The 27,559-nt window shown below is 44.7% G+C and overlaps 7 protein-coding genes and 1 long non-coding RNA gene across 14 annotated transcripts; 2 read left to right on the plus strand and 6 right to left on the minus strand.

The window, feature by feature from the left end:
• Positions 1-246: 246 nt before the first annotated feature.
• Positions 247-9,968, plus strand: LOC108031700 (rho GTPase-activating protein 92B). Of its 2 annotated transcripts, XM_017105360.3 has the most exons (5): positions 247-467; positions 723-979; positions 3,949-4,124; positions 6,494-7,460; positions 7,912-9,968. In XM_017105360.3, the coding sequence occupies exons 1-5, from the start codon at positions 418-420 to the stop codon at positions 8,682-8,684; spliced, it is 2,223 nt and encodes a 740-aa protein (XP_016960849.1). In that variant the 5' UTR covers positions 247-417; the 3' UTR covers positions 8,685-9,968. The 2 variants fall into 2 exon arrangements, with proteins under 2 accessions (XP_016960849.1, XP_050744598.1); XM_050888641.1 differs by lacking the exons at positions 247-467; positions 723-979; positions 3,949-4,124 and adding an exon at positions 6,279-6,425.
• Positions 9,969-10,001: 33 nt separating this feature from the next.
• Positions 10,002-10,489, minus strand: LOC108031701 (uncharacterized). The gene has a single exon (XM_017105362.2). The coding sequence runs from the start codon at positions 10,487-10,489 to the stop codon at positions 10,136-10,138; it is 354 nt and encodes a 117-aa protein (XP_016960851.1). The 3' UTR covers positions 10,002-10,135.
• Positions 10,490-10,524: 35 nt separating this feature from the next.
• LOC108031702 (uncharacterized) lies at positions 10,525-11,042 on the minus strand. Its single transcript, XM_017105363.3, has 2 exons — positions 10,734-11,042; positions 10,525-10,669 (listed from the first exon to the last, which is right to left on the minus strand). Exons 1-2 carry the CDS (start codon positions 10,933-10,935, stop codon positions 10,533-10,535), a joined length of 339 nt encoding a protein of 112 aa, XP_016960852.1. The 5' UTR covers positions 10,936-11,042; the 3' UTR covers positions 10,525-10,532.
• Positions 11,043-11,724: 682 nt separating this feature from the next.
• On the minus strand, positions 11,725-13,791 carry LOC108031156 (solute carrier family 22 member 1). Its single transcript, XM_017104371.2, has 2 exons — positions 13,053-13,791; positions 11,725-12,991 (listed from the first exon to the last, which is right to left on the minus strand). The coding sequence occupies exons 1-2, from the start codon at positions 13,762-13,764 to the stop codon at positions 11,991-11,993; spliced, it is 1,713 nt and encodes a 570-aa protein (XP_016959860.1). The 5' UTR covers positions 13,765-13,791; the 3' UTR covers positions 11,725-11,990.
• Positions 13,792-14,738: 947 nt separating this feature from the next.
• On the plus strand, positions 14,739-16,641 carry LOC108030962 (putative fatty acyl-CoA reductase CG5065). Its single transcript, XM_017104162.1, has 8 exons — positions 14,739-14,811; positions 14,864-15,088; positions 15,158-15,225; positions 15,281-15,376; positions 15,430-15,884; positions 15,937-16,214; positions 16,268-16,478; positions 16,575-16,641. The coding sequence occupies exons 1-8, from the start codon at positions 14,739-14,741 to the stop codon at positions 16,639-16,641; spliced, it is 1,473 nt and encodes a 490-aa protein (XP_016959651.1).
• Positions 15,911-18,252, minus strand: LOC122818993 (uncharacterized). Of its 5 annotated transcripts, XR_006368451.2 has the most exons (6): positions 17,684-18,252; positions 17,307-17,418; positions 17,156-17,248; positions 16,768-17,098; positions 16,266-16,489; positions 15,911-16,207 (listed from the first exon to the last, which is right to left on the minus strand). It is a non-coding gene; the product is annotated as an uncharacterized LOC122818993 (long non-coding RNA). The 5 variants fall into 5 exon arrangements; XR_006368450.2 differs by lacking the exons at positions 17,156-17,248; positions 17,307-17,418 and having other exon boundaries at positions 17,684-17,968; positions 18,021-18,252; XR_007764676.1 differs by lacking the exon at positions 17,307-17,418.
• Positions 18,253-20,013: 1,761 nt separating this feature from the next.
• Positions 20,014-23,578, minus strand: LOC108032136 (solute carrier family 22 member 13). Of its 2 annotated transcripts, none has more exons than XM_017105972.3 (5): positions 23,310-23,578; positions 21,395-22,110; positions 20,824-21,330; positions 20,604-20,747; positions 20,014-20,535 (listed from the first exon to the last, which is right to left on the minus strand). In XM_017105972.3, the coding sequence occupies exons 2-5, from the start codon at positions 22,077-22,079 to the stop codon at positions 20,138-20,140; spliced, it is 1,734 nt and encodes a 577-aa protein (XP_016961461.1). In that variant the 5' UTR covers positions 22,080-22,110; positions 23,310-23,578; the 3' UTR covers positions 20,014-20,137. The 2 variants fall into 2 exon arrangements, with proteins under 2 accessions (XP_016961461.1, XP_016961460.1); XM_017105971.3 differs by having other exon boundaries at positions 23,264-23,578.
• Positions 23,579-24,526: 948 nt separating this feature from the next.
• Positions 24,527-27,049, minus strand: LOC108031116 (solute carrier family 22 member 7). The gene is made up of 4 exons (XM_017104327.3): positions 26,289-27,049; positions 26,070-26,224; positions 25,328-25,954; positions 24,527-25,268 (listed from the first exon to the last, which is right to left on the minus strand). The coding sequence occupies exons 1-4, from the start codon at positions 26,846-26,848 to the stop codon at positions 24,718-24,720; spliced, it is 1,893 nt and encodes a 630-aa protein (XP_016959816.1). The 5' UTR covers positions 26,849-27,049; the 3' UTR covers positions 24,527-24,717.
• Between the last annotated feature and the right edge of the window lie 510 nt (positions 27,050-27,559).

A 27,559-nucleotide genomic window follows, 5' to 3' on the forward strand; every position in this document is an offset into this window, starting at 1 on the left:
CACCCTAATGAAACAGTCTGGCAGCGCTGTGTGAAGTTAAGGAAATGCAAAAATTAATGACATTCCCCACATAATTTTATTTATTAAAACTAAAATACTTGCAAACATTATTTTCAGTTAGTTTTACTAGCTTATTCTGGTAAAAACATGGGGAAATCCCCTAGAGCACTTTATGGCACAGAGTGGCCAAGTCCCGGCTTTCGAAAGACGCCCTCGCCCCACTTTCGGCATTTCTTAGCGCTCCCGCTGCGGTCACACTCGCCGCGACTCACTTTTTCGTAAAACATCGTTGAAGAATGACTAATTTGCCAGTTTTAAGTATTTACTCAATGCCTAGCTAATTACACACCGCGAGCAAACACACAGAAGTTCAGTTTAATTCGGAGACGCGAGCGGGGAAATAGCGAGACAGCCAAGATGAAGAGGCAGTTTGCGAAAATCAAAATAGCAGCCGAGAATCTGTCAAGGTAAGTTCAAAGGCCAGCCATTCCGACGGCTCGTCTGCGCCTGCTGGTGTGTGTGAGTGCGCTCCAGGTGGACAGACAGGTGTTGCCTCATCACCAAAGCACAAAAACACAAAAACCGAACGAGCAACTGCAGCAATAACAAAGCCCGACGACAACAACAACAACAACAGCAGCAGCAGCGGCAGCAGTGGGCGACTGATGATGACCTAAACCACGGTTAACCCATGCCAACCTCCCCCTCTTCCCCACCCGCAGATCCACCAAGTCGGACTGCAAGGACTCCGAGCTGGAGACGATCGAGCGGCAGGTGGAAAGATACCGGGACACCATCGAGAAGATCGTCCGCAAGCTGCCGGCGCTGAGCGGCGGCGGAGGCAGTGGCAGCGGCAGCACCGAGGAGCAGGACAAGCGCACCAAGAAGAACAGCCACTACAAGATCGCCCAGGCGCTGGATGAGTCCGCCAAGGAGCTGCCCAAGGACATGCCTCTGCAGAAGGTCCTCGCCAATTGCGGTTAGTTACCGGGGCTATCGGGATTTCCTCTGGGTGGGCGGCAGTGGCGTAGGCGGGAATTTCTGTTTCAATGTTATCAAGAGCCTTTTGTTTCTGTTTGCTACGTAGTAAACAACTTATGAGGCTGGCTTGCGGGCCTTCGCACTGTTTATCTTGAGAGTATTTCAGTATGCTCCTAGTTCATGTAGAAGCATAAAATCATGTATAATTATTTGTATAAAGCTAACTTAAAGTATAGATCTTCGAGATAACTTATGAACAGAGCGGTCGACGGGGCTCGAACGCTTGTTTATTTGTATTTAAACACAACTTTGTTTAGAAAAGGAAAGGCTATTATTGTTAGGAGTTAAAAATATCTGTTCAGTGTTGGGATAGTGAGGAATAAAACTCATATAATTTCGATGAACCTCTTTGGAAGCCATTTATAAAAGAATAGATTTTTTCAATATGAAATCCTTGAGCATGATAAACCTTAATATGTTGGAAGCGCATACTCTAGAAGAATGTAGGTAACTTTTCTCTTAGCCCAGTCCTTGGGCAGGTTTAACCCTCTCCTACTCTTGCTGCGCCCCTGCCCATTGTCATGTTGGCGCTGCTGATAACGCGCACAGTGGTTGTCGTTCGTTCCAAATCCGATAATCGCCGCCAGACATGCACAATGGCACACGTATGGACGCATGGGCCTGAGGGGCCATGGAACGGAGAGCGGAGAACACTCGCGGATGACTGTGTCACGGGCTTCGGTCTGTCTGTCTGTGTGTATTGGCGGCCTCGCCTTGTCGCTTGGCCTTGTGGCATTTACATTTCTCAACTGCAAACGGCAACATCACATCGACGGCTTTTTAATCATTATTATAATTTTTATTATGACTTTTTCGCTGCTTTCTTTGCAACCCGTTCGCCGCTCGCCCGCAGTATTGGTTATTATTTGCGGTTTCGGCATTATCTATTTATATCACCTTTTTGTTTTGCCAGCCAAGTAAGCCCGCCCCCACATGCGCCCGCTTTTATTGCCCTTTTCTATGGGATTTGCCGAGCATTCCATTTAAATTTGTTACACATCGCCCGCGAAGAGGGTTAACAAAGCCCAGTAAACGGCGATAATTATGCTGCCTGCCTGGCTAGTAAAAGTAAAAGTCTCGGCCAAATTCATACATCATCGCATGTAGCGTCATGATCTCTTCTCCGCTGCTCATTTATTTTGTGGGCGCTCCCCCTAGGCCGTATTACTCATTCCGAGTGTTATTTTTTGTGCATATTGTTTCCATTCGCTGCTTCCCCCTGTTTCGAGCACTTGGCATTCCGCATATCCGCAGATGCGTGTGCGTCAATTGCAATTTGAACTGCAGTTTCTGTGGCAGTTGCAGCTGCAACCTCGCAGTGGTTCAAGACCAGCGGCGGTTGTGTAGCGGCCAGGGATCTCGGAAACCCCTCCGGCTCCCCACTTCCAGCTCCAGGTCCCCACGTCCCTGATTAGACACGAACATTTCCACATGCATCTATCATAGCCACAGTGAACGTGTGTCCATGAGTTAAGTAAGAGGTCTACTGCAACACTCGGGGAATAGCAATTGGGTCAACCTGGGGAATCTATAGCACCAGCTAACAAAGATCGTTTCCTTTCGCTGCGGAAATGATATCTAGGGAATCGCCACACCATTATTGTTTATTGTATATTTTTGCAAATCTGGTTGTTCAAAGGAATATATTATAAAATCGAGTTTTAAGCAAAGACTGTTTGTCGGCAGGTGACATAAGTTTAATAATGGTATTTCAGAGCTCCAAGTTAAAGCTTGTGTATAATGAGTAAACTCATAGGTAACTTTTTTCTTTCACCTAACTGCCCTAAAAACGGGAAGTACTTTTACAAACTTAAATATTAGTAGGTACCTCACATAAATTGCGTTTTTTCGTCTATGCTAAGTTGCATTATCAAATGGGTCGTATTTTAAAAACATTTCAAATGCTAAAGGTGTTTTCAAAGTAAAAATTGTCTACATAATCTTTTGATGGCCCTAGCAAAGAGAAGCACCCAAGTGCCTCGATTAAACACATCTCCAGACTCACAAAAACCCAAAATTACCACACTAAAATTAGCTTTTTGTCGCCTCTGTTATGTGGGTAATTACAGGGCGATATCATCTCACTTAAACCCACTGTGCGCCCTTTGCCACTTTTATTGTTAGCCACGATGCGCTTCAATTCAACCCGCTCAGCAAGGGGAGCGAAAAGCGAGCATATCTCGAATGTTATACTCCAGTGGCGACGTCGTCTTCGCCTTCGTTTCGGACTCCCTCTTGTTTCTGCGGTGCGACCTCTTTGCCTCTGCTCTGCCTCCATGGCGGGTTCAGCGGCTGAGGCTCGAGTCTCGGGGCACTCAACACAATTATCACAATTTTGCTTACTCAGCTCGTCAACCTATTCGCCAGCAGACTCCACCCCCGCCGGATTGCCCGAATCCCGCCCCGCATCAAAGCGGGGCAACTCCGGCAACTGGAAACCGGCACGCCAACATCTTCGCAGCTACCGCTGGGCGATAAGGTCTTAAATAAGCTTTGACTTCCTCTCTTGCGGGTGGAACAGCAAGAGACCTCAAGATACACACAGAAAACTATACTTCAAGTTACATTCCTTAATAATCAGCCACAAGTGATTGATAAAACTGTCAGAATGGTATGGGAATTTAAATATTAATAAACATATATGGTTCTGTTCTTCATAAGAGATGAACCGAGCTGTACTCTTGGTTATAAGCCTTACATGATTGATAAAACTGTCAAAATGGTATAGGTATTTGAATATTTATAACTATGTATGATGGTTCTGTTGTCCATAAGAGATGAATCATAACAGAGAGAAGATATAGATCTTGCTTATTTTGAGCATGAGTTCATAGATAGATGTATATTGAGGGGGAGATAAGTGTGGAATGTGCTCTACTAATTTCTCTATGTGCTTCCCCATTGCAGGCGAACTGGAGAAGACGATGGCCGAGTGCATTATCGAGAGCGAGCTGGAGACGGAGACCAAGGTGGTGCGGCGGCTGAAGAACATCTTGGACAAGGAGATCCAGGAGATCTCGACGCTCAAGCGCAACGTTTCGCGCACTCTGCAGGAGTACACCTCGCTGAAGCGCAGTCATGAGGTGAGTGCGCCCATGCCCACGCCGATCATAAATCTAACTCGGATTAGGCATTGCGACTGTGTATGGCCAGGGAAACGGGCCCGAGAGAGTGAATAATGCTGGATTTCCGTTGGCTCGAAACTGCGCCCGATGACAATGGGAGATTGTTAAATTAATTAAGAAATCTGCTCGTGGAAATAATGGGCCGCCAAAAGTTACCTCAGCTGGTCAAGTGATTCGGTGGATATTCGTTTTTTCCGTTTTCCCCGACGAAATCCAATCGCAAGGTTGGGTCTGATTAACGAAGAATAACAACGATTGTCGGTAGTTGGCGATAGAGTGTGTGTGTCCCTCTCAGCAGAACGGCACTGTGGTTCCGATATTTATTTTTACCACAAGTTCAAGTTCGTTGAAATGTAAACAAGCAGTGTTCTTATGAAGCGGGAAGCAACACCCGACTTAAAAGCTTCAATTGGACTTCCCAGAAGGGCGTTCTCCGAGTGAAGTGTCATAAAACTGCCAGGCAAGACCGAACCCCACTTTCCAATCAATGCCCACCACCAACATACCCAGGCGGATGCCAAGAAGCGCCGGCAAAGAAGCAATCAATTTTTAATTTCCATTTATTATTATTACCATTGTTGTTGGTTGGTTGGTCTTTTTTCCTTCACTCTGGCTCTATCTCACGCCAGTTTCTATTGTATTGTTTGTTTGCCGTGCGTTTCGCTTTTGCCGCTTACGTTCTTGTGATACGAATCCGATACTTGTCGTTGTTGCCTTATCGTCCGATGGGGGGAATCTGGAGTGGGAGATGGGATGAACGGCTTTTTGGTGTTCCCATTTCTTGACACCCGATTGGTTCTGTCCATTGGCGTCTACAAGTGCGGAGCCGAACAGTTATGGCCGGCTATCTGGACACAAAAAGTTACTTTTTGAGTTCCATTGTTTTGTGTTTTCTTATATTTTTTGCTCTTTTTTCTTTCCGCCTTATTTTTTACAAATCACGACGCCAGTTGCCATATTTAGACGGCGGTCGGGGATGACTAGCCGCTGTATTCGTTGATGTATGTTGTCTGTTTAAGGTGTCGGAAGACGTTCATTGACTTGGCGACAGTGACATCATAATTGAAATGGACGCCACAACATCGCCACTGGCCATTGGCGTATCGGAGAACTGGAAACCGAAGTTATTTACACTCCCCGCTAATCTTATCAAGTGGCCAACTGAGTCCCATATAAAAACGGCCGTCGGCTTGCCATAATTCGCTAATCAGACGCTCAACGACCTGGTGCTGTTCTAATTGCACTCCCCGGCACAGATCCGATCCGCAAAATACAATGCCTACAAGCACACGACTCGACTGCCTTTGGAAGTGCTAACTTTGGTGCCCGGAATGTGTAACTCGTGGTGCCAGCTTGTGGGGATGTAGGTCACCGAGAGGTTGCGGCTCATGGGTGGTGTGACTGAGTCACACTCCGTCAATGCAAATGATTCGATTCCAAGGTGGGAATGGCAGGGGAGGAAAGGTGCAGGAGCTGATAGTTAGCTGGATGCCATTGTCTTCTGGCTGCAGATAGCGGCGGGTGCGCTTACAGCAATTTGTCACGATTTGTTTATTTTTAGCAGCGTTATGATACGGGATCGGGTGATGAGTGCCAGCAGCAGTTTGTTTACACACAATGGGTAATGCTGTTGTAGGCAAAACTTACATCACAATGCAGGAACTTTGTTGTTTATTTGCCCCGAATGCTGGATCGCTGGGTCTCTAATCTTGCACTTAAAAATTTGTTGTATCAGAGTTTAGTCGCCGAAAATTCCAAAGCAGCGAATTTATTATGAGCTATCTTTGATACTTTCCAAGTCTTCATATGAATGTATTAATTCTTTAGCTGATTCTTTATATTTCATTGTTTTTACACCAGTGTTTTAATCTGTAAAGTGCGCCTAAAACACTTATTGTTCCCCCTTTCCCTTTCGTTTATTTTCAAAGTGTTCTACTCCGTTCGATTGCTTTCCTTATCAGCCATTCTTTCCATAAGCTACTTTATGACTCAGTCACCTCAGTCAGTGGCCCCAATGCAGTGGCGCATGTGCGTTAAAACCCATATTGAACCCATTGTCCGGTTTCAGACAAAGACCTTGGTGAGAGAGCCGCAACAGCTGGTCTGCGGCTGCGGTTGAGGTCGATCTATTTTTGTTTATGGCCCGCAAACTTTCCTGCCATACAACAGGCATCTTCCATTAGTCACGCGAAAAACTATTTTCAGTAGTGGCCCAGCAGATAAGATAATAGCGTGCTTGAGCTTTGTTCCTTTCGCAATGTGAGGATTTCCCTGGCACTGATTCTTACCTGTCATATACTAATCAGTTCTCTGTTTTTCTTTTGCAGGCGGCAATCCGGCTGGAAGAGCCTGCGGCCAAGGTGAACCACATCAAGAGCCAGCAGGAGGAGTGCGAGCTGAAACTGGAGAAGGAGCGGGATGCCTGGGCGGCCCAGATGCTGGAACTGATATCCAAAGAGGACGAGATCGTCAGCTGCATCCGCGACTATGTACTCAACCAAAGAAACTATCACGAGCGTGCCCTGCAGCACGTGAACGCCTCGCTGGCCCGCATCCAGGACACCATTCAGGGCACCGAAAAGTCTCGCTTTGGCACCTCGCTGAAGGAGCACCTGACGTCCACCAACCGGGAGATCTCTTACATTGTGGAGCTGTGCTGTTGCTGCCTGCTGGAGCACGGCCTGGAGGAGGAGGGCCTGCTGCGCGTGGGCTGCGCCAGCACGAAGCTGCGCCGGATGAAGCACGCCCTGGAGGCGCAGCACGTAAAGACCCCGCTGCCGCTGGACTACCAGGACCCCCACGTCATTGGTTCCATACTCAAGCTCTACTTGCGTGAGTTGCCGGAGCCCCTGCTCACCTACGGCCTGTACAAGGACTTCATCCGGATCGCCGAGCGGCACAGCGAAAACGAGCGCAAGACGGAGATCAAGGCCACTCTGAGCAAGCTGCCCAAGGAGAACTACGCTAACCTACGATACCTCACCCGCTTTCTGGCAACCGTGCAGCAGCGCTCAGCGCTAAACAAGATGAGCTCGCAGAATCTGGCTATCGTTATGTCGCCGAACATGCTGTGGCCGCGGATCGACAAGAGCAGCAACGCCCCCGCCGATTACATTGGCCAGGTGAACAGCTCCTCGGCAGCCAACATCATCGTAGAGCTGCTAATCAGTCAGTGGGACTACTTCTTCAGCGGCGAAGTAGAGTTCTACCTGACGCTACAGAAGCAAAAGCTCTTCGTCGAGGGCAAGAGCAAATCAAACTCTTCCAACGAGAACCTGGATAGAAACGATAGTGGTAAGCATACTGCACAGTCGGAATTCTATCAAACGGGTCACTATACAGTATTTGACTTATGACTAGTTTTTATTATCTTTTCAATGAAGAAACATTCGAGAATTCCACTTTTAATATTTTTCTGTGCCTTATGCTATTTTTTAAAAACATTTTTTATTTATCAAGAAGCTGTCCAAGTTAGATCGTTATTAGTTTTTATATATTTTGTGCAATAAAATTGATTGGAACCAAATTTTAAATTGTGCATATGGTGTCGGAGGGATACTTTTAATCTGTTAAAGTTAAAGAAAATAGCTTTGGTCTCTATTTAGTTATAATTAAGTAATAATCAGAATGAATATATTTTTATAAAAATTAAGATTAACATTTTTCATGTTTCCTAACTTTTACTATTGTACACTGAAACATTCATTTATCATACCTAACGATACCATTCCATTCTCATTTGTAGAAGTCATGGAGAGTCCACGCTACGGAACATTACGCAGGCAGAAGGCCAATGCTCCCTCGCCACCAACCACCAATGGCAACGGCACAATTATGACCACATCACAGACCTCGCACCGGCCCCATGCGAAGGAGCTCTTTCCCCAGCAGACGCCGGTCCAGCAGGAGAAGCCCGCCAAGCCGCCGCTACCAAATCTGCCGCAGTTCCAATCGCCAGCCGCTAGCCAGCCAACGCAGACGCAGCTGGAACCACTGCCCCCGCCTCCAGTAACGCCAGCCAAGCCTGTTCCGATGACGCGGACGCAGTTCTTCGGGCTGGACAACCTCCCCTCTCCCACGGCTGATCGCAAGAGCACCGACAGTATTGGCAGCTTTAAGTTAAAGCCTGATGTGCCGCAGAAGCCGCTGCTGCCCAAGCGGCCAACGGTGCTGGGGGTCGGCGCGCCCAAGGTGGAGGGAAAGAGCGATGACGAAGGAGCTTCGACTCCCACTCAGGCGACGATTGATAATGGCAATGGCAGCGTACGATTTAAAACGGAACATTTTCTTGATAAACTTCGGCAGGAGAACACCGAAACGAATGGAACCAAGGAGGAGCCGCCAGCGGCCAAGGAAAACAATCACAACCACGACCAGCCTCCAGCGGCTGCAGAGCAAAATCAGCAGCAGGCACAGCCTCAAGCCACGACACCCATTTCCCCGAACTCATTTCAAACGCCCAAGAGGCCAACGGTGCCAGCGCCGCCACCTCCCACAAATTGGAAGACCTCGGATTAGAGGGAAACTTGGAGCCGTGAGGTGGGAACGGCGTCAGAGTCATTAGGTGTTACTGTTTACTCGTTAAGACTTGAACGCACAGTAATATATATATTTATATAATTCAAGTGATCCTTGCGGATTCAAGGAGACATTGTGCATTATAGAGAGGAGAGAAGAGTCTCTGCGTATTCTGCATTTGTATTTTTGCCTTGTTCATAAGCAATCTAATTTGTACGTGTTTAGCCATATAACAATATATCGAGCGATATCCATTTACGTATGCATATGTAGTCTTTAGTAGGCCACCATAACTCAAGTGTCGAAATTTGATTTGTTAGCCCAGGCGAGCTCTCAATTGTTAATCCTTGTTTGAAAGGTTGTGATACATCAGAAAGGTTTTGTGTTTCCTTAATTTTTTGCATTGCTCCCGAGTTAATATGATTTCCTTTTCCAACGAAAGACATTGTGATTTCCTCCTATTAAAATTATTATTTCGGTTAAAGCACGAACGTTATTGCTCCATTTTGAATTCGGGCTAATTAATTCCAATGTATTCATTTGAATATTCAAATCAGCAAGTACATTTTAAAATGAATTATCATTTTGATGTATGATGTACTATATTTTGTATTTTTGCTTTATTAATTTGTAATGCAACTATTATTTTTATTTTATAATAAAATTATGTATGATGAACTGTTGTGTATATAAAATATACATTAAAAAAAGATGAATATGATTTTACCAGAAAAGTATTGGTCTCTGTTCGTTATTGTTTGTTAAGTTATTTTTAGAAATCGCTTGTGAGTAGGCTGGCGTTGTAATATTAGAATGTGGATCTCTTATGAAATTGGTAATAACAAAACATTAATCACACTCAGACCTCTTTAAATCAAAATCCTCAGTTTGAGGTGTCCTTTAAACAGCAAATATTGTGCCACATGAAGAATACCTGAGTACAGACGATGACAGCACCCTTTATAGGCCTACAGTTGACAAAACTTTCAAGGACAACTACCTACACATTCAAATCATATCTAACTATATTTTCACCACTTGCTTCAAAGGTATAACTAGCAATGGCCAGATCTTTATGGGAAAAGAGCTTACTTATGAGAGTGCAATAGGATAAGTCGAAAGCTGCATAGGACAGACCAAATCGACATGTATTCCAACGTATTTTTAGAAACTAGTATGTTTATACGGTTTTGTGAATAGGTTAGTAAGTGAGCTGATGCTGGATACACGAATATATTCTGCTAAAGTCTTAATAAAAACCAAACACTCCAAGTTGGAGCAGAATTACTCTTGTTATAACTTATTTAAGACGACTACTGTTGGGTGGGATATATTTATTTAAGAGATATTATATAAAAGTACACTTCTCTTAACCTATAAGTATGCAATTAAGCTTTTTATTATGATTCTTTATTCTACGAAAGTCATATAAAATGCACTTAATGTAACTGTCATAGGACTAGCTTTCTTATGTTGCTCGTGGCAGGGCAAACATCTAAAGCTGGAAGTGCGCCGGTGATCTCCAGGAATCGCAAGAGTGTGTGGCTGTGGGTCTTTGTTAAAGGTGGAAGTACTGATCCTTCCTCTGGGCTTCTGGAAACCTCTTCCGGAGGGTCCAACTCCCTGACATAGTCCATAAAGTTGTCCACATTGATGGGTGCCTCTGCCTTCGGCTTGGATGGTTCCGCTTGCAACTTCCGCTGGAACTCCCCTCTGTAGTAGTCGTTGATCATGGACATCATGCCCTTGGAATACCAGTAGATGATGCCGATCAAGAAAAGACCCTGCATAAAGGGTCCCACCATTTTTAACCTTTGATTACTTGTTTCTGAGAAAGATTCTGAGGCTTTACTGCTGCTGCTCTTCGCGAAAACTCTCTAGCCACTGGTTGATCATGTAGAACTGCTCCTTGATGTGCGGCCAGGCCATGGTGACAATTAACATTATTGTATTGGCGAAGACAAAGAGTTTCATCATCTCAAATGCTAATTGAAAAAGGGTTTTAAAATTAGGTAAGGAATACATTTTAGGGGTTGCTAAATTACAGACCCTCCGGTGTGCGAAGATAGTCGCCGAAACCGGAGTTCAAGTCCTTGTCCTCCTCCTTCTGCCCATGCTGATCCTTGGGCTCTCGGGTCTTGGCCTTGCCAGCGCCCTCGGCTTTATCCTTGCCGTGGGAGTGCCCCTTGCCGTGCTTGTTCCTGCCGTATCCTGTGGATGAGTTGGCAAAGGCCGATTTCTTCGGTTTCATGGCATCCAGGATCGCAGCAGTTGGTCAGCCGGTCCTCCACTGGATTTATTTGGAGGTTGTGATGGGCTTTTCGGTGCGCCTCGGATGGCCCTTCCTCGCCAACTGCTGCTCCGCGAATGACACACTCATTCTGGTGGCCAATTCCAGTGGCGCCGGTTCTGGCAATTTTATGGTTTCTATTTTATTGATTTGTTGTCGGTGGAGAAATGCGCTCGGATATTTAGCCAGGCATGTGTGCTTATTATACGTATTACACAAATGTGTGTCAACTTGGTGGGTGATTGTGTTCGCTGGAAGAGGCGGTTTCATGGGTTGAACACTGGTCCCAAATGGTTTCGGTTCCTGTAACAACAATGGGACTGATAGAGGCTTTTTTTGAAACATTTAATGGGAACTATCGCTTATGAACATTGTTTAGTAAATTCGTGCTTTCATATTTTACTTTATTTTTATCTACCCATCCTATGTAAGGTTTTTATTATGTTTCATACAGCATTTTAATCTTTCTTTTTAATCTTTTAATTTTTTATTTCATAATTTTAATATAGTTATTCCTTATAATAACAATCTTAAAGTATATTAAATATACGAAATGTAATAAAAATGTTCTCCTTCAATAAGAATATGTATTTAAGGGTTTTTACTTTGAATTCATTTGTTATTGAAAGTTGAAGACATTTTCTTTCTATTGTATGTAAAGTTTACATTGTAAACGTACGCTTTGGTTAAATTTTTCTTATCTTTACGTTTTTATATATTATATTTTAAATTGTAAACAAACTATACAAATTATTTAAAAGCTTATTTTAAGCATTTTTGTCTTTTGTAAAATATGTTTCACAGAAAAATGTTTTTTGCGTCTTAAAAATGAAGTAAAGTAAAGTAATTAAAGTAAGTTGCTTAACTTTTGATATATTCCCAAAAGTATGCAGCTCAATATATATTTAAGATTCGCTTCTGGCGAAGGTTTAACAAGCTAAATTCGAATACTGTTTGCGAATACTTGACAGACACTAAGACTAACTAAACTAAAAGACCACCCTACGTATACGATTTTACGTATACGCAATGAGGTGCTGCTTCTTATTCACTGCAGCTCCCTCCGGTTCCTGATCCCCCTCGGGAGTGGCCAGGCAGCAGGTGCACAGGCCGCCCAGGATGACCAGGAGGCAGAAGGCGGACAGCGACAGGGCGGGGCTCACCTGCCGCAGCAGCGTGAGAAAGGAGGCGGACAGCTGCCACACCCTGGCCCAGGTGACGGCGGAGAATGAGAGGCAACTGCGCTGCTCCTGGGGCACCAGCTCGCCCAGGCAGGCCAGGATCATGGACTGGGCACAGGCCACTGCAGCCTGGGGCAGCGAGGCCATCAGCAGTCCCAGCGTCAGCCCGTACACCTCGGGCATATCCTCCTCGGCCAGGAACCAGCAGATGCTACTGATGCTGCCCACCGCCATGGCGAATGCTCCGGCCCACTGCCACTTGTGTTCCCTCTGGTTGAAGGTGAGATACAGGGCTAGGATGCAGCCCAGCATCTCGGCCAGACCCATGGCCAGAGTGTTGGATACCAGGTGCTCCCTCCCGAAGGATCGCACATGGAGCAGCAGTCCGGTGTTCACCACCATGAAGGTGGCCAGTGCCATGTGAACTGCTACCAAGTGGAAGGTGCTTCTCCGCTGTCCCATCCACAGCTGCATCCAATAAACCGCTGGCTTTGGCTCATGCAGCTTCTCCCTCAGCTCACCCAACTGTAGGGGCAGCTCCTTGGACACACGGTGAATGCTTCCATTGGTGCGGGCTGCCTCCAGCAGGATGCCCACGGTGCGCTCGATGGCCAGTTGGGTTTCCTTGATGTGCAGCAGTTGCCAGCGTGGAGAGTCGGGAGTCCAGGGCAGCAGAAAGACAATGACCAGCAGGGAGAGGGTCACGCCCAGGTAAATGTGCTGCCAGCTGGGAGCTCCGGAAGCCAATCCTGGCAGCAGGATCAGGCCCAGAGCCCAGAAGCAGTCGTAGAGCAGGAGGGCTCCCAGTCGATATCTGCCCGCTGTTATGTCACTAACTGGAAAGGTGAGGTTAATGTGAGATTATTAAATATTGTTGGATTTGTATTATTTACTTACATATAGCATGCCCGGAGGTGATCATAAAGCAGCAGGAAACAGCCGCCAGGCAGCGGAGTCCGCAGTGGAGACTGAAATCCTTGACCAGGCCCATCAGCAGGCTGCACATGAGCAGGACCCAGTTGCCCGATCCGTAAATCTGGCGCGGACTCAGCACCCGCATCAGCTTGGTGGCCGCCACTCCGCCGATGAGCAGGCCAAAGAGATGCCAGTACTGGGACCAGGCCACGAAGAAGTCGCACAGGCAGACCAGGTCGAACTCCATGGTCAGGGAGTGGAAGCCCGTGGTGTAGAGGAACTTCCGGCACTGTCGCATGGCGTAGCCGGAGTCGCCATAGTTGACCATTACATAGCAGTGGTCCAGGGAGACGGTGCAGTTGTCCACTGGGCCAAACGAAGTCGTATCGCATTTGTACTCCTCCTCGGGATAGAGGTCCGGGGCTGTGAACAGGATGCAGGCCATGAACCAGGCGGCGGGGATCTTGCAGAGGAACAGGATGAGCAGGGAGCGCAGCTGCCAGGGACCAAATTCCCCCAGTACTCGGGTGATCACATCGTCATCGGAACCATTTGTTTTTGAGGGTGAAACTTCATTGGCCTTGGGATCCATGGAGCAGGTGAAGATGTGCGAGAGGTGGCCCAAATCCAGGGGCGTGGGCGTGAGCCGGCGGCAGTTGGGGCTCCGGCCTTGAAGATTATTCTCCTCCTTCATCCTTGCTTAACTTAGAAATTTAGTAACCACGTCTTGGGAGCGCCAACCCTCCAGCATGACTGCGACTTCGCTTAGCACCTCACCTGGCCAGGTAAACTCGAGGGCTCCGCTGTGCGGTGCCTGCCTACGACATCGTCGCTAATCAAATCATTCCAAATGAGCGGAGCAGAGTTCCTAACTGGTTGTGCAAATATGGTTCGACGACGAGGAGGGGCGATCTATTTTTGCTGTTGATCCGTACGGAGATTCGCGGGAAGAAGACGATGATGATGTTCCGGGGAGGCAGGCACTTGACGAGATCGAAGCTAATGAATTGGCCAGGCAAACAACATCGGAATGCGTATTTTTTGGAAAGCTGCTAATCCGCGGTGTCGTTTAAGTTGGGGAAATTCCTTGATCGTAATAAATGGGATAACTAAATATTATAAAATGGGTATAGCCTTATTTATTCAATTTTCAAGTGCAATTGGAATATGTACTTCCTATTAGACCTTGAGATAAATATATCGAGTATATTGTTTTTCTAAGTTTTGTGGACTTACATCATCATATTAACAGAATTTATATTATAATAACCTGAACTTAAGAATGAGTTCTCTTAAAGCCTTTCCTTTCATCATATCAATAAATAAATATTCATTTTCCAATAGCTTCCACCTTTTTTTAGGTCACTTTTCACCTGCAGACTGAGTTGGCTCTTTACAATTTCTTCAATGAACTCGAATCTTCATGATCATGAACCAAAGACCCAGCCTTGTCCACATCCACATCCACATCTAAATATGATGTAATATGCTTGTGCTCGATTGTTACGTCTGGGTTGCTACTTTCGTTGGTCAATTGCATTTTCCACTTGCGTTTTCGTGGAAAACTAGTTTCGGGAGGACCAAGGCATTTCTTTTGCAAAGCCAGTTGTTTGTGGAAAGTGAGCAGCAGCGGACCAGTAGCAATTGTGGCTTCAAAGTGGCGACATCATGGACAACGCCGAAGTGGAAATTGTGGAGCACCAGACGGATATTTACCAAGATGCTGTGGTCTTCATAACTGGTAATAATGGGTGAATCTCTAAAAAAGCTCCTATGACAACTGTGATACACAGGAGCCACTGGCTTCGTGGGCAAAACGCTGCTGGAGAAGCTGCTCTGGAGTTTTCCGCAGATCAAGCGCATCTACATGCTGATCCGACCCAAGAACGGGGTCACAGTGGCGGAACGCTTTCGGGGATTCCTCCAGAACCCCATCTTTGAGCGCCTGAGAGCCGAGCATCCCGAGAGGCTGAAGAAAATCTTTCACTTCTCCGGCAACATTGAGGATGACAACTTTGGTATGGTGTTTTCCTACAGAGAAACCGCAATGAAAACACTTGTCTTTACCAGAGGTTTTCCACCAACAGGTTTAAATGAGTGCGACAGAGCTGTCTTGTGCGCCGAGGTGAACATTATTTTCCACAGTGCAGCCACGGTTAGTGTGTGTGTGTTAAATCCCCATTGGTTTTCTAGTGATGTTTAAATTGCAGGTACGCTTTAACGAGTGCCTGAAAGTGTCTGCCCGTGTCAATTCCCAGGCCACCTATAATCTTCTAGAGCTTTGCAGGCAAATGCCTCAATTAAGCGTTAGTTTACTACATTTCTGCTTTAACTTCATCTAATTATCGGTATTTTATAGAGCTTTCTGTACGTTTCCACGGCCTACTGCAATCCTGGTAGGAAGTATGTGGATGAGCAGGTGTACCCCACCATGCCGCCGGTGGATTGGCGTCAGTTCCTTGCGGCAACCCAGAAGATTCCCGATGACTACTTGAATCGCCTGGCCGACTATATAAAGGGACCGCATGTCAACACGTACACCTTCACCAAATCCATTGCCGAGCAGATTGTGAATGCCTATAAGGATGTGATCCCCATAGTGATTGTGAGGCCTTCGATAGTCACCGCCGCCTACAAGGAACCCTATCCAGGATGGATTGACAATATCCAGGCTATCAGCGGGATAATGATGGAGATCGGCAAGGGGGGCATTAGTAGCATCCTAGGGGACAAGGACCTCATATGCGACATCATCCCAGTGGACTTTGTTGTCAATGCCATGATCATGATGGTCGGCAAGGCCAAGTTGGGCAGGCAAGTTAATTTACACATATTATGGATTTTATTTTAATAAACTTATTTTTAGCTTGAGCATCTGTAACGCCACTTCGGGAGTGACCAATCCCATCACCTGGCAGCGTCTGGGGGAGCTAACCATGAAGTGGTCCAGAATCTATCCCACAAGACGGATGATTATGTTCCCGAACTTCAAGTACAGATGCAGTGCCCTCAAGCACGAGTTGGCCGTCTGGATCCTCCACTTTGTGCCCGCCTTGCTTATGGATCTGCAAACCCTTCTGTTGGCCCAAAAAAAGCGGCTGGTTACACCCATTGCCAGGAAGTTCAGACAGGCTTGTCTAGCAGGCAAGAAATAGACGTTAGCAATATAAATAAATCCTAAGTAAACATGCTCACAGGTAGCTTTTTCTCGCTGAACGAGTGGATCTTCAAGAACAGCAGCCGCTTCTATTTTAAGGAGATGATTTCCAATGGCACGTATCCCACGCTCTATTGGAACCTGGAGGAGCTGGACTACGACGACTATGTGCGGCGCCACATGATTGGGATCAACAAGTATCTGCATCGCGAAGAGTGTACCGCAGATTCCAATAAGTTCATGGTGACCAGGTGAGTGTTTTCTATTTATCCAAGAAAAAAGATTTATTAAAAATTAAATTAAATTGTTTTTAAATTGCTTAAAGTAAAATATTATTTATCTTCCAGGATTTACTGGCTCTGGATTTTCCTGCACTTTTTCTTCTACATGACGCTTGTCTACATAATGTTTTAGTCAGATTTGGAAGAATAATTTCGCGACTTAGGCTTATAAAGATGTGTTACCAGAAAATTTATTTTGTAATGTAAAAAATAGTTTTGGAATAAGAGAATAATCTTTCTTACCAAGAACGGTACTTACCATTATTTAATCAATTGCCTTCGAATTACTTATACCGCCTTCGTTGGTAGTAGTTTTTGATATCCTGGATGATCGTGTATGACTAGAGGTATCCCGTCTGTCCAAAGACCGATAGATTCCTTGGACGGCGTCTCCTTCTCCAAATCGTTCCCCTAACAAGTGCGCCGGCCGACTCCTGCAAAAACGAAGCATCCTTGATACGTCCTCTTCGCGGGAGTCGGCGAGCGCAACTGCGAGGGAAACGATTTGTACAACGAGATGATCAAGGCGAATGAACAATAATTTAGTCGCAAAACTTTCGGACCCTTCTTTGTTGAATGTTTGAATAAAACTGAAAATAAATTTAGTTTTAGATGAAAGCCGTTGTCACACACAATGCAAAGCCTACTTGGTTGTTTGAATTAACGAATGTTGTCGCAGGAATTTCAAGATTAAAATTTGGTTCGGCTTGCAACCTTCTCAGCAGGAAGTGTACATAGAACTGAAATATTTATTTTCCTTTACTTAAAATCTGATGTCGCTTTCGATCTAAAGCCTACTATGAAAAGTCCGTAGGTAAGGTTATTTAAATAAGGTGAGTACAGAGTCCAGTAGAGCAGCAATATCAGCATGATGGTGGGAAAGGTGATCCGCACATAGATCAGGGACCAGCTGTTGAAGAACGAGGAAAGACCGGGCAATAGGATGACCCCAATGGACCAGAAGGTATCGTACAAAATGATGGCCCCTACGCACTTTTTCTTTTACATTATGCTTGTCTACATATTGTTTTATTCAGATTTGGTAGAATAATTTCGCGATAGCAGGCGACTTAGCCTTATAAATATAAAGATGTGTTACCAGAAAATGTATTTTGTAGTGAAAAAATATTTTTTGGAATAAGAGAATAATCTTTCTTACTAAGAACAGTACTTACCATTATTGAATCAATTGCCTTCGAATCGCTTATACCGCCTTCGATGTTAGTAATTGGCGATATCCTGGTATACTTGGATGATCGTGTACGACTAGAGGTCTATGCAAAGACCGATAGACTCCTTGGGCGGCGCCTCCTTCTCCAAATCGTTCCCCTAACAAGTGCGCCGGCCGACTCCTGCAAAAACGAAGCATCCTTGATACGTCCTCTTCGCGGGAGTCGGCGAGCGCAACTGCGAGGGAAACGATTTTTACAATAATTTGGTCGCAAAACTCTCGAATAAAACTGAAAATTAGTTTTAGAGGAAAGCCGTTGTCACGCACAATGCAAAGCCTACTTGGTTGTTTGAATAAACGAATGTTTTGTCGCAGGAATTTTAAGATTAAAATTTGGTTCGTCTTGCAACCTTCTCAGCAGGGAGTGTACATAGAACTGAAATATTTCCTTTCCTTTACTTAAAATCTGTTGTCACTTTCGATCCAAAGCCTACTATGAAAAGTCCGTAGGTAAGGTTATTTTAATAAATTTATTTATAAATTTTCCACAGACTGGACCTTCTCGGTTGGAGCTCCGAATTAAACTGAATTATTATGTTGGTTTTACTTGTAAGCTGTTGTCACCATGAAATCAGAGCCTACTAAGGAGAAATATTTGTAATTTTTATTTTAAAAGGCCTACTGAGAGTTTTGCTTATAAAAAAAAGACAAATAGATTGAAAAGGTAACCACTATTCAGAAAAACACGATTTTCTTTTTTAAGTTTGGACAATACTTTGCTTGGAAACAGTTATGGAAGTTATTATACCCTTGGAGAGGGTATAATAATTTCAGTCAGAAGTTTGCAACGCAGTGAAGGAGACGTTTCCAACCCCATAAAGTATATATATTCTTGATCAGCGTCACTAGACGAGTCGATCTAGCCATGCCCGTCTGTCCGTCTGTCTGTCCGTTTCTACGTAAACTTGTCTCTCAGTTTTGAAGCTATCTGGCTGAAACTTTCCCAAAAGTCTTCTTTCTATTGTAGGTAGTAAATAAGTCGGAACCAGCTGGATCAGACAACTATATCTTATAGCTTCCATAGGAACTATCGGGGGAAAAAATTATATCTTCGGTGTTTTTTAACATATAACCTTCTAAGCTTAGAAATAACATTTTTAGTTAGTTCGAATTAAATTTTATCAAAATCGAACGACTATATCATATAGCTGTCATAGTAACGATCGGAACAGTAGTGGGAAAATAATATGAAAAAATTATTTACTAAAGTTGATTATTTCTTATGTCTGCAAGGGTATACAAACTTCGGCTTGCCGAAGCTAACTTCCTTTCTCGTTTTTATCTGAAAGGTAGCCAAAAATTAGAATTTTTTAGTATTTTTAATATTTTTTTACATTTTGTATTTTAGATATAAATACATAACAAAGTATCAAATCATAAAAATCTTCGCTTCTGCCAAATGGATTTTTTTATATTTAAAAAAAAATCCTATATAAATGGTGTAGTATCGTGATAAAAATAAATAAATAATACATTTTTTGACAACCAAAAAGAAAAACTATTTACTTTTCACAAAGAACCACTAGTAAACGAAATTCCAAATCACTCCTATATACGCTCCCTGCTAGTAGGTCTTGCCGAATCTGTCCCATCTGTCAGTCCATCTAACATCCGACGATAAAACCAATACCCTTTTCCTAACCAGCATTCGCCGGAAGCTAATAGTATTCCATGATGTCTAGCTTTGATCACGAAATAAAGGATACCATCGCTAGGAAGCGGGAGGAACAGGATGATCCCGCTGAAAAGGATGCGATAAGCCAGGTGGACATGATGCGCTTTCTTGGCTTGCAGTTCATTCGCAGGGACAATGAACTCCTGCCCAGCCGGAGCACTGGAGCGAAGAGTCCTCTGAGAAAGGACGCGGACAATCAGCACATTTGAAAACTTTTGAGCCAAAACACCGAGCCAGCATCCTCGCAAGACTCATTTGGAAAAGCAGGACCTTCAGAACCAAACAGGAGCTGAAAATGTTGATGTGACACCCTACAATTATTTAATTGCTGTCTATTAATAAATAAAATATTTCGCATTTCCCTATCTAAAACAGATGCCAAAGTATACATAAGCTAAAATAAGTTAATTAGGGCAAGTTAAGATTAATTAGAAATGAAATAATAGCAAAAACGAACCATTATTTTCGTTGTGAGGTAGCTAAGAAAAACACTTTTAAAGTTGTTCCCCTGAATAATGAGTGGAATGACAAGTTGTTTAAGATAATCCCCAAGTTTTTTACCCAATGTAAATGACTACCAGTTTAAAAAACAACCAATATTCTGTAGTAAAACTGCAAGCCTTTAAAATAACAATTCACTTAACCTAATCACAGAAGAATGTTGTTTCATTATCTGATAATACAAAGACTAATAATTGGCAAAAAAAAAGCGAACTCCACCGCCTACAATCGAGTATTGTTCACTTCGGATTCGATGGTCCAAACGGGGGCGTTCAGAGGGGACTGCTCCTTCTTGTCTCTCGGCTCCAACTGGGGCACAACCGGGGCCACACTCGTCCTGGGCGTGAGCAGCAGGCTGGTGCAGATGCCACCCAAAATACTGAACACACAGTACGAGGTCAACGACATGGCCGTGTCGATCTTCTTCAGTACATTGAAGAATGGGGCCGAGAGGAGCCACACCCGCGCCCAGGTGACTACAGAGAAGACGAAGAGCTGTTTCTTGTTCGCCGGCACCAGTTCGTTCATGCAGGCCAGGATCATGGACTGGGCGCAGGACACAGCCGCCTTGGGAATGGTGGCGATGATCATCCACAGACTGACTTTCAGATCGGCATCCACTGAGGGAGAAATCACATCATCATATTATAAATGTTCTTTTAATTATCGTAAATCTTGGTCTACTTACTTGAGTCAGCATTGGTGAACATCCAGCCCATGCAGCCCAGGATTCCAGATAATATGTTGAAGACCCCGGCACATTGCCACTTCCACTTGTTGTGCTTGAGGGCAAAGTGGAGCGCCAGGAAGCAGCCAACGATTTCCGAAAATCCTATGGAGGAAGGAATTTGTATTTGTTAAATGTTCATGGAAAAAAGCACTGATGATAAATTGAGGCTTAATCTCACCCATGGCAATGGTATTGGGCACCAGATAGTCCCTCCCAAACGATCTTATGTTGAGCAGCATGCCCATGAAGTTGATGACGAAGAAGGCCAGTGCCAAGTGTGCGGCCACCATGTGCGTCTTGGCCCGCTTCCCCTTCCACAGATCCCGCCAAGGAGCGGGTGGCGGAGCAGCCTTCAGTCGCTCACTCAGTTGCTCCAGCTGCAGCCGGAAGTCCGGAGGGATCTTAAAGGTGCGATCATTAATAGCTGCTCCTTCCCGCACGATCTCCTCCACGTTGTCAATGGAGAAGCGATCCACGGCGTGCCGGAGCAGCCAGCGAGGTGAGTCCGGAGTCCAGTAGAGCAGCAATATCAGCATGATGGTGGGAAAGGTGATCCCCACATAGATCAGGGACCAGCTGTTGAAGAACGAGGAAAGACCGGGCAACAGGATGACCCCAATGGACCAGAAGGTGTCGTACAAAATGATGGCCCCTATGCGATGCATCCCCGCCGTGATGTCGGCGACTAAAGGGTTGATAAAAGTGGGTGATTTAGGATAAATAATACCACTAATTCGGAGAAAACTTACATATTGCTTGACCAGCTGTGAACATGATAGCACAGCAAACTGCGGAGAGGCAGCGGAAGGCGCAGTGCAGGCTGAAATCCCTGGCATAACCAGTGACCACCCCACAAACGATCTGCGCCACGGCACCCACGCAATAGGTGCTCCTCGGACTGATTCCCAGCATCATCTTGGTGCCCATAACGCCGCCTACGAGCACTCCAAACAGATGCCAGTACTGCGTCCAGGCCACGAAGATGTCCCTCAGGCAAACCAGGTTGAACTGCATGATCAGAGAGTCGAAGCTGGATTCGTAAGTGAACTGCTCGCACTCGCTGCTGCTCCCAGTGGATTCATCCAGGACATAGCACTGGTTATCCGAGACACTGAAGTTGGAGCCGCTGCTGCTGACCAGGTAGCTGGTATCGCATTTGAACTCCGAGATGGGATAGAGCTCCGGTCCCGTGAAGATGATGCAGGCCATGAACCAGGCGGCGGGGATTTTGCACAGGAAGATGATGAGGATGGTTCTCAGCTGCCAGATGCCAAAGTCGCCCACAACATCAGCGATGACATCAGTGGTCGGAGGAGCTGTTGGTGGAGGAGCTGGTGGCGAGGCCATCCTCTTGTCCAGATCATTCTCCAGTTCATTGGGCAGGATGTGGGGGGCAGTGGGTTCTCCACCTCGGGCTGGCGACGGATTGACCATTGCTCCAGTGGCGTCACTCTAGTGGAACATTCTGCGGATGATCAGGGAGTGAGAAACTTTTGTGGTGCCCTTCCATTTGCTTATTTGTTTTTATTATTTCTTTTGTTTCAAGACCCCCGTTCCATTTGCCAATCCCTCCAATTGATATAAATTGAAAGCGGTTTACAGCTGAAATCAGTCGATCGAAGGCATTGAATATCACGCGGGATTCTTGAAATTTCTGTGGTTTCTATTCATTTGATTGACTTTCGTTATTAAATATGTGATTGTCATAAATAAACATGGGGATACAAGTTAAGACCTACATCAGTGTTTAATAAAAAGAGAATGCGGGAAGCCTAAAAAAACAAGTTACTTATGATCTTGACATGTTTTTTCAAAAACGTCTGGTTAGCATAAAACACGATTCACGATGTTTTTGCAATAACTCTGTAATCTTGGTTAATTTCATTCATTAATAAATTAGCTAAGCTCTCGGATTACTTTAACCTGTCCAAAGTGTTTCCACTGATATCATATCGCAAATCACGTCTGATTACTGTTTTATCGACAAGCCAGAAAGAGGTTGATTAAGGGCAGATACTGGGTATCATTTCGAATAGCGCCTTTATCTGTTTGTCCGCTCTTATTTTCCCAGGGCAAATATGGCGAAAGATTTAGTTGTTAATTCGCGACAGATTCGCCTGTCTCCCCTTTGTTGGATAACCTATATTGACAGACCCTTTATGCTACACTTCCAGAGGTGCTAATTCGCTTTTGTCTGGCCTACAAGTGGTGCCACCTGCCGACTGTCCATTTATTGCTAACGCAAATATTTTAATTCCTAATTTTCCAGGCAGTGCTAATTGCAGAAAACTGGTCGTGCCGGTGCTGAATATTTGAGTTTCCTATTCAATATATCAGATATAACATCGAGGCATTGACAGTGGGGGTGGGTCGCATTATTGGTTGAACGACTTGTTTCGAAGCCAAATGCAAATTAAAATTTGCTTATGGGGCTGAAATAGTGAGCCACTATGAAGGCGTGCTCGTATCAAGTAAATGGATTGATCGAGTTTTGACAAGAGTACAATTAAGTGCACTGTCTATATGAAGCAGTCACCTTCAGGGGGTAATTAATAAATGTATGAAGGAAAACCAAATTGCACAATGAAAATGTTGAAGATAATAATAGATCAACTGACCTTATTTTTAAAATACAAAAATCAGTAATTAAAGTATCACTTGTACCTATAACCATTTATAAACCACAAACATCCAAATATTTCCGTTGATTATTCTTTCATTCACAGCACCATTTATTTTTTCGCGATGTCTGTTTGTCGATTTGTTGGCATACAAATTAATATAAATTAATAAAGCGGCAATAAAAATTATGCACGCGGTGCGGTTTTCGAAAAAGGCAGCTTTCCAATTCGCACGTCCCAGGCCCGATTTTCTTCTTGGAGCACTCGCGTCTCAATCGGCCGAGAATCAAATGGCAACTGACGCCCATGTCGCATGGGGAGCTATGGGCAGGGTCTGAGCCGACTGGCTGTCCACTCGGAGACTCGAAGCGTTAATTTACTAAATGAATTTGCTCAAGTGATAAAAACTTATGGGGCGGCTGATTTTTTGGAACATTTTTCTTAAAATTTTATCTATATTTTATAAGTTACGACTAATTTGAATCAGTCGAGACAACGGAAACTAAAGTTAGCGCACTGAGTCGTTTTCCGTTTGTTTGCCCATTAAATATTTTATTTAATTGAAAAGCTGACGGATCGATTGAGTGTCTTTCAATGCTCTTTATGTTATTAGTTTTTACCCCTATCAAGTGTGCATTATCTTGGCCGCTCAAAAGGTGGGTGGTGGGTCTCCAGTCGGGGGTTTATAGCTGGGAAGCCATAACATTATTACTTTACCTTATCAGCCTTTGCCTTTCGGGCTTGTTAAGGTTCAGCGGATTTTTATTTTAATCTTTATTGTCTCCGCCGCTTTTTTTAGCTTCGACACATCGATTGTGTTGCTCTTCACTTGATGCATTGACCTACATTAATTTAGCGCTCTTTATTGCCGGTGCATACTCCTCTTAATCTAGGACCCATTGGTTCCATATACAACAGGATGTTGCCTCCGTCATCAATTGATTATCATAAATTTATAATTTGGATTGGTTTAATTTGGTATAATTTTTAACGCACCGTTCGCTAATTGAGACCATAAGGCCAACTCCAAAGAAAAGATAATGAATAATTTAATTTGCGATTTATGACGTTCAATGCTCTGATTTTGGTTTGATACACTTGGGCAAGCCTTCCATTTTGTGGCGAAATTCATTGGAGAGAAGAAGAGATTGGAATCTTGTCTAAAAACATTAGGTACCTTTAAAAATGGGTGTGTTTTTTTCAAAATGTTTTTATATTTTATTTAATAGAAACACATTTACTAATGAAAAAAAAAGAGTCTTAGAGTCTTGCCGTCCTATAACTTTTAATAGTAGTTTTGTTTACATTATAACATTTTTAAATTGGAATTTTAAAGTAAAGAGACTTCTTAATTAAATAATAACACATTTATAACAACGAAAGAAAAACCTAATTGAATGACTATGTTTTGTTAACCACAGAAGCCTACTTTTGGGCTTCAGAAAAGCTTCTTAAATGGTCTCCGAGCTGTGCGATCTGCCAGCTTCCGGTCTTTGCTGTTCCAGCTCCAGTTCGATCTCGCTGGAGGGGTGGAAATTGATGTGCCAGATATCGGCTATACTGACTGCCATATTCCTTTCAAAGTTGCTCAATAGTTCGTTGCTATAGGCACTGCAGTCGGAGCTGGCGGAGCTGCAGCGGCGCATGATGATGGCTGACTGGCGACGATATGTATTCGGAGTGGGCACTTGACTTATCTGCGGTTGCTCCGCGTTCCAATAGTACCGATTGAGGCGGCGCAGGGCCAGTCCATAAATCCAGCCAACGGTGGCCAGGATGGTGATTGGCACCAGGGGATGGATGACGGTGAGGCAGCTCAGCAGCGGGCAGAAGACCAGGCACAATCGACTGAATGAGACCACGGACAGCAGCAGGAACACACGCTTCTCCTGGGACACAATTTCACTGGTGCAGGTGGTCAAGACAGCTATGGAGGCAGAGTTGGCCACCTTTAGGATAAGCCAGAAGACCAGTTCCAGTCCCACGCGCCTGGAGTTGCGTTCTGTAAGAGTAATCACCCTTTTTAGTTACCTAATATTTGATTATTGTTTTATTACTTACCAGTTTCGGGCAAAAGCCAGATCAGGTAGGTAGTCAGACCCGCTATAATCATCAGGTTTCCTGCCCATCGCCAATGACGACGTGTGTATAGGATCAGGTAGAGACCCACAAAAACGCCCACGATCTCAGCAAAACCCATGGCAGCAGTGTTCACATGCACTTGCTGGGCTCCCAAATTCCGGATCATCAGCAGAATGATGTTGTATAGCACCATAGCTCCACCCCAAATACAGTGAATGTACAATAGTTGGCTGCGCTTAGTCTCGCCATCCCAGATTTGGCAGTAACCAGGCTTCTTTCTGGCCATTTGCTCCAGGTCATTGGCGTACACCGTCAGCTGAACATCGAGGGTGAGTGGAACCTTCCGGTTGTTGTAGGTGGCCGATTCCAGGAGCTGGCGGAGAGCAGCCTCCACCCGCTGGTGCTGCAGCAGCCAGCGAGGAGCATCCGCTATCCAACGATGCAGCCAGACCAGCACAATCAGGGAGGAGGAGATGGCCACGTACAGGTAGCTCCAGTCGTCGAAGTAAATGGAAATGGCCGGGAGCAGGACGAGACCTATGGACCAGAACAGCTCCGACAGAGTGACCACTATGATGCGAGCCTGTCCCGAGGTGATGTCGTTTACTAAACAGAAAAGTTGATATTAGTTGTGTTCGTTTTTGGGTCTTTTGATTTTTAACCAAATTTTGAATATAAAATTTATGTTCAATATTTAATAAGCTAGCAATTTAATACTCACATATAAACTGTCCTGAAGTATACATAAGTGCACAAAATATGGAGGTAAGGCAGCGAAAGTAGATGTGCAACTGGTAGGTGTCCACCAACCCAGTGAGATTTCCGCAAAATATCTGCCCAATCATGCCGAGCAACATCAAACGACGTGGACTAATGCTGAAGATAAAGAAAATACAATTATCACACTGGGAAAAAATAAATACTTCAATCAAATACAAACATTTTGAGCGCGGAGTAGGCCATTAGACCGCCGATCAGGGCGCCGAGAGCATGAAAAGATTGCGTCACCGCCACCAGAACGCGACGAGAGCAGATCAGGTCGAACTGGACGATCAAGGATCTGTAGTCCGTCCTGTGCTCCACGTACTCGCAGGGTAGCGAGGACTGGGCACCCTTTGAGGACGAAGCGTTCCACTCCTGACCATGACTGCGAACGAATCCTCGGGCCAGGGAGTCCGAGTAGGCATTGCACACATCCACATTGAATAGGCGATCCGTGCTGCGGGCATCCTGCCACAGCGGGTGCATCTGCCTGACATGCTCCGCCCGCGACCTGCTCACGTTCCACTCAGCCGGATGGCAGACCAGTTCCCCCTTCCAGGGATACGGAGCCGTGTAGATGATGATGGCTGTGAACCAGGCGCTGGGAATCTTGCAGAGGAATATCAGCAGGATGGTGCGCAGCTGCCAGCGTCCAAAACTCCCATTCACCTGCTCCACAACGTCCAGTTCTGGGGAGGACTTCCCCGGATAGCTGCTCGTCGACTGCGATTCCGGCATATCCAATCCTATCCGAGCTTACACCTTGGCGTACGTACGCGCACTGACTTTGCTAATTTTCTATCGATCCCATGCGCTTGGAACTACGGGAGCGAAAACGATATTTGCTCTTCCGTTTAGTTGTTCCCTCAAATTGGTGCAAATTAGTCGGAGATTTTCTGATTCGTCTGGGTGATGTCTTATTATTAGGTTTGTTTTCTGAGCTTTTATAACTTCGATGACGTATGGGGTGTTGAAAAACGAGGAAGATCTGCTTAGAGCCTAATCAATATTTATTGTTTTTAAGGGGGACAAATAAATTTTCCACTGTAACGTGGGACCATTAAAAAAGTCCTAATTGTTTTGCTAACAATGATTTGTTTATTATAAGTATAAACAAATCTTTACTTAATTAGTTTGATTTATTTTGGTACCGGTAGGAAGTGGAATATTTTGGAAATAAAATAAAAATCGGAATTCTGTTTTAAGTAGAAAAAGAAAAATATAAGCAAATCAAAATAAACATAAGTACAATATAACTTAAATTTTGAAAAGCCCCAAAAACAAACTACCACATTTTTCATTAACACATGTGTCTAAAACAATGCAACGATATTTTGTTAGGTGTGCTATTCTAGAGCTCCCAAAACTATACTTAAGTAGTTCTGAAAAATAAGTACTTTCCTTGCTGTACAAAAACCACATCCTTCATTCCACCCACCGAACTTTGAT

This window comes from Drosophila biarmipes, chromosome 3R, assembly GCF_025231255.1.
Source record: "Drosophila biarmipes strain raj3 chromosome 3R, RU_DBia_V1.1, whole genome shotgun sequence".
NCBI lineage: Eukaryota > Metazoa > Arthropoda > Insecta > Diptera > Drosophilidae > Drosophila > Drosophila biarmipes.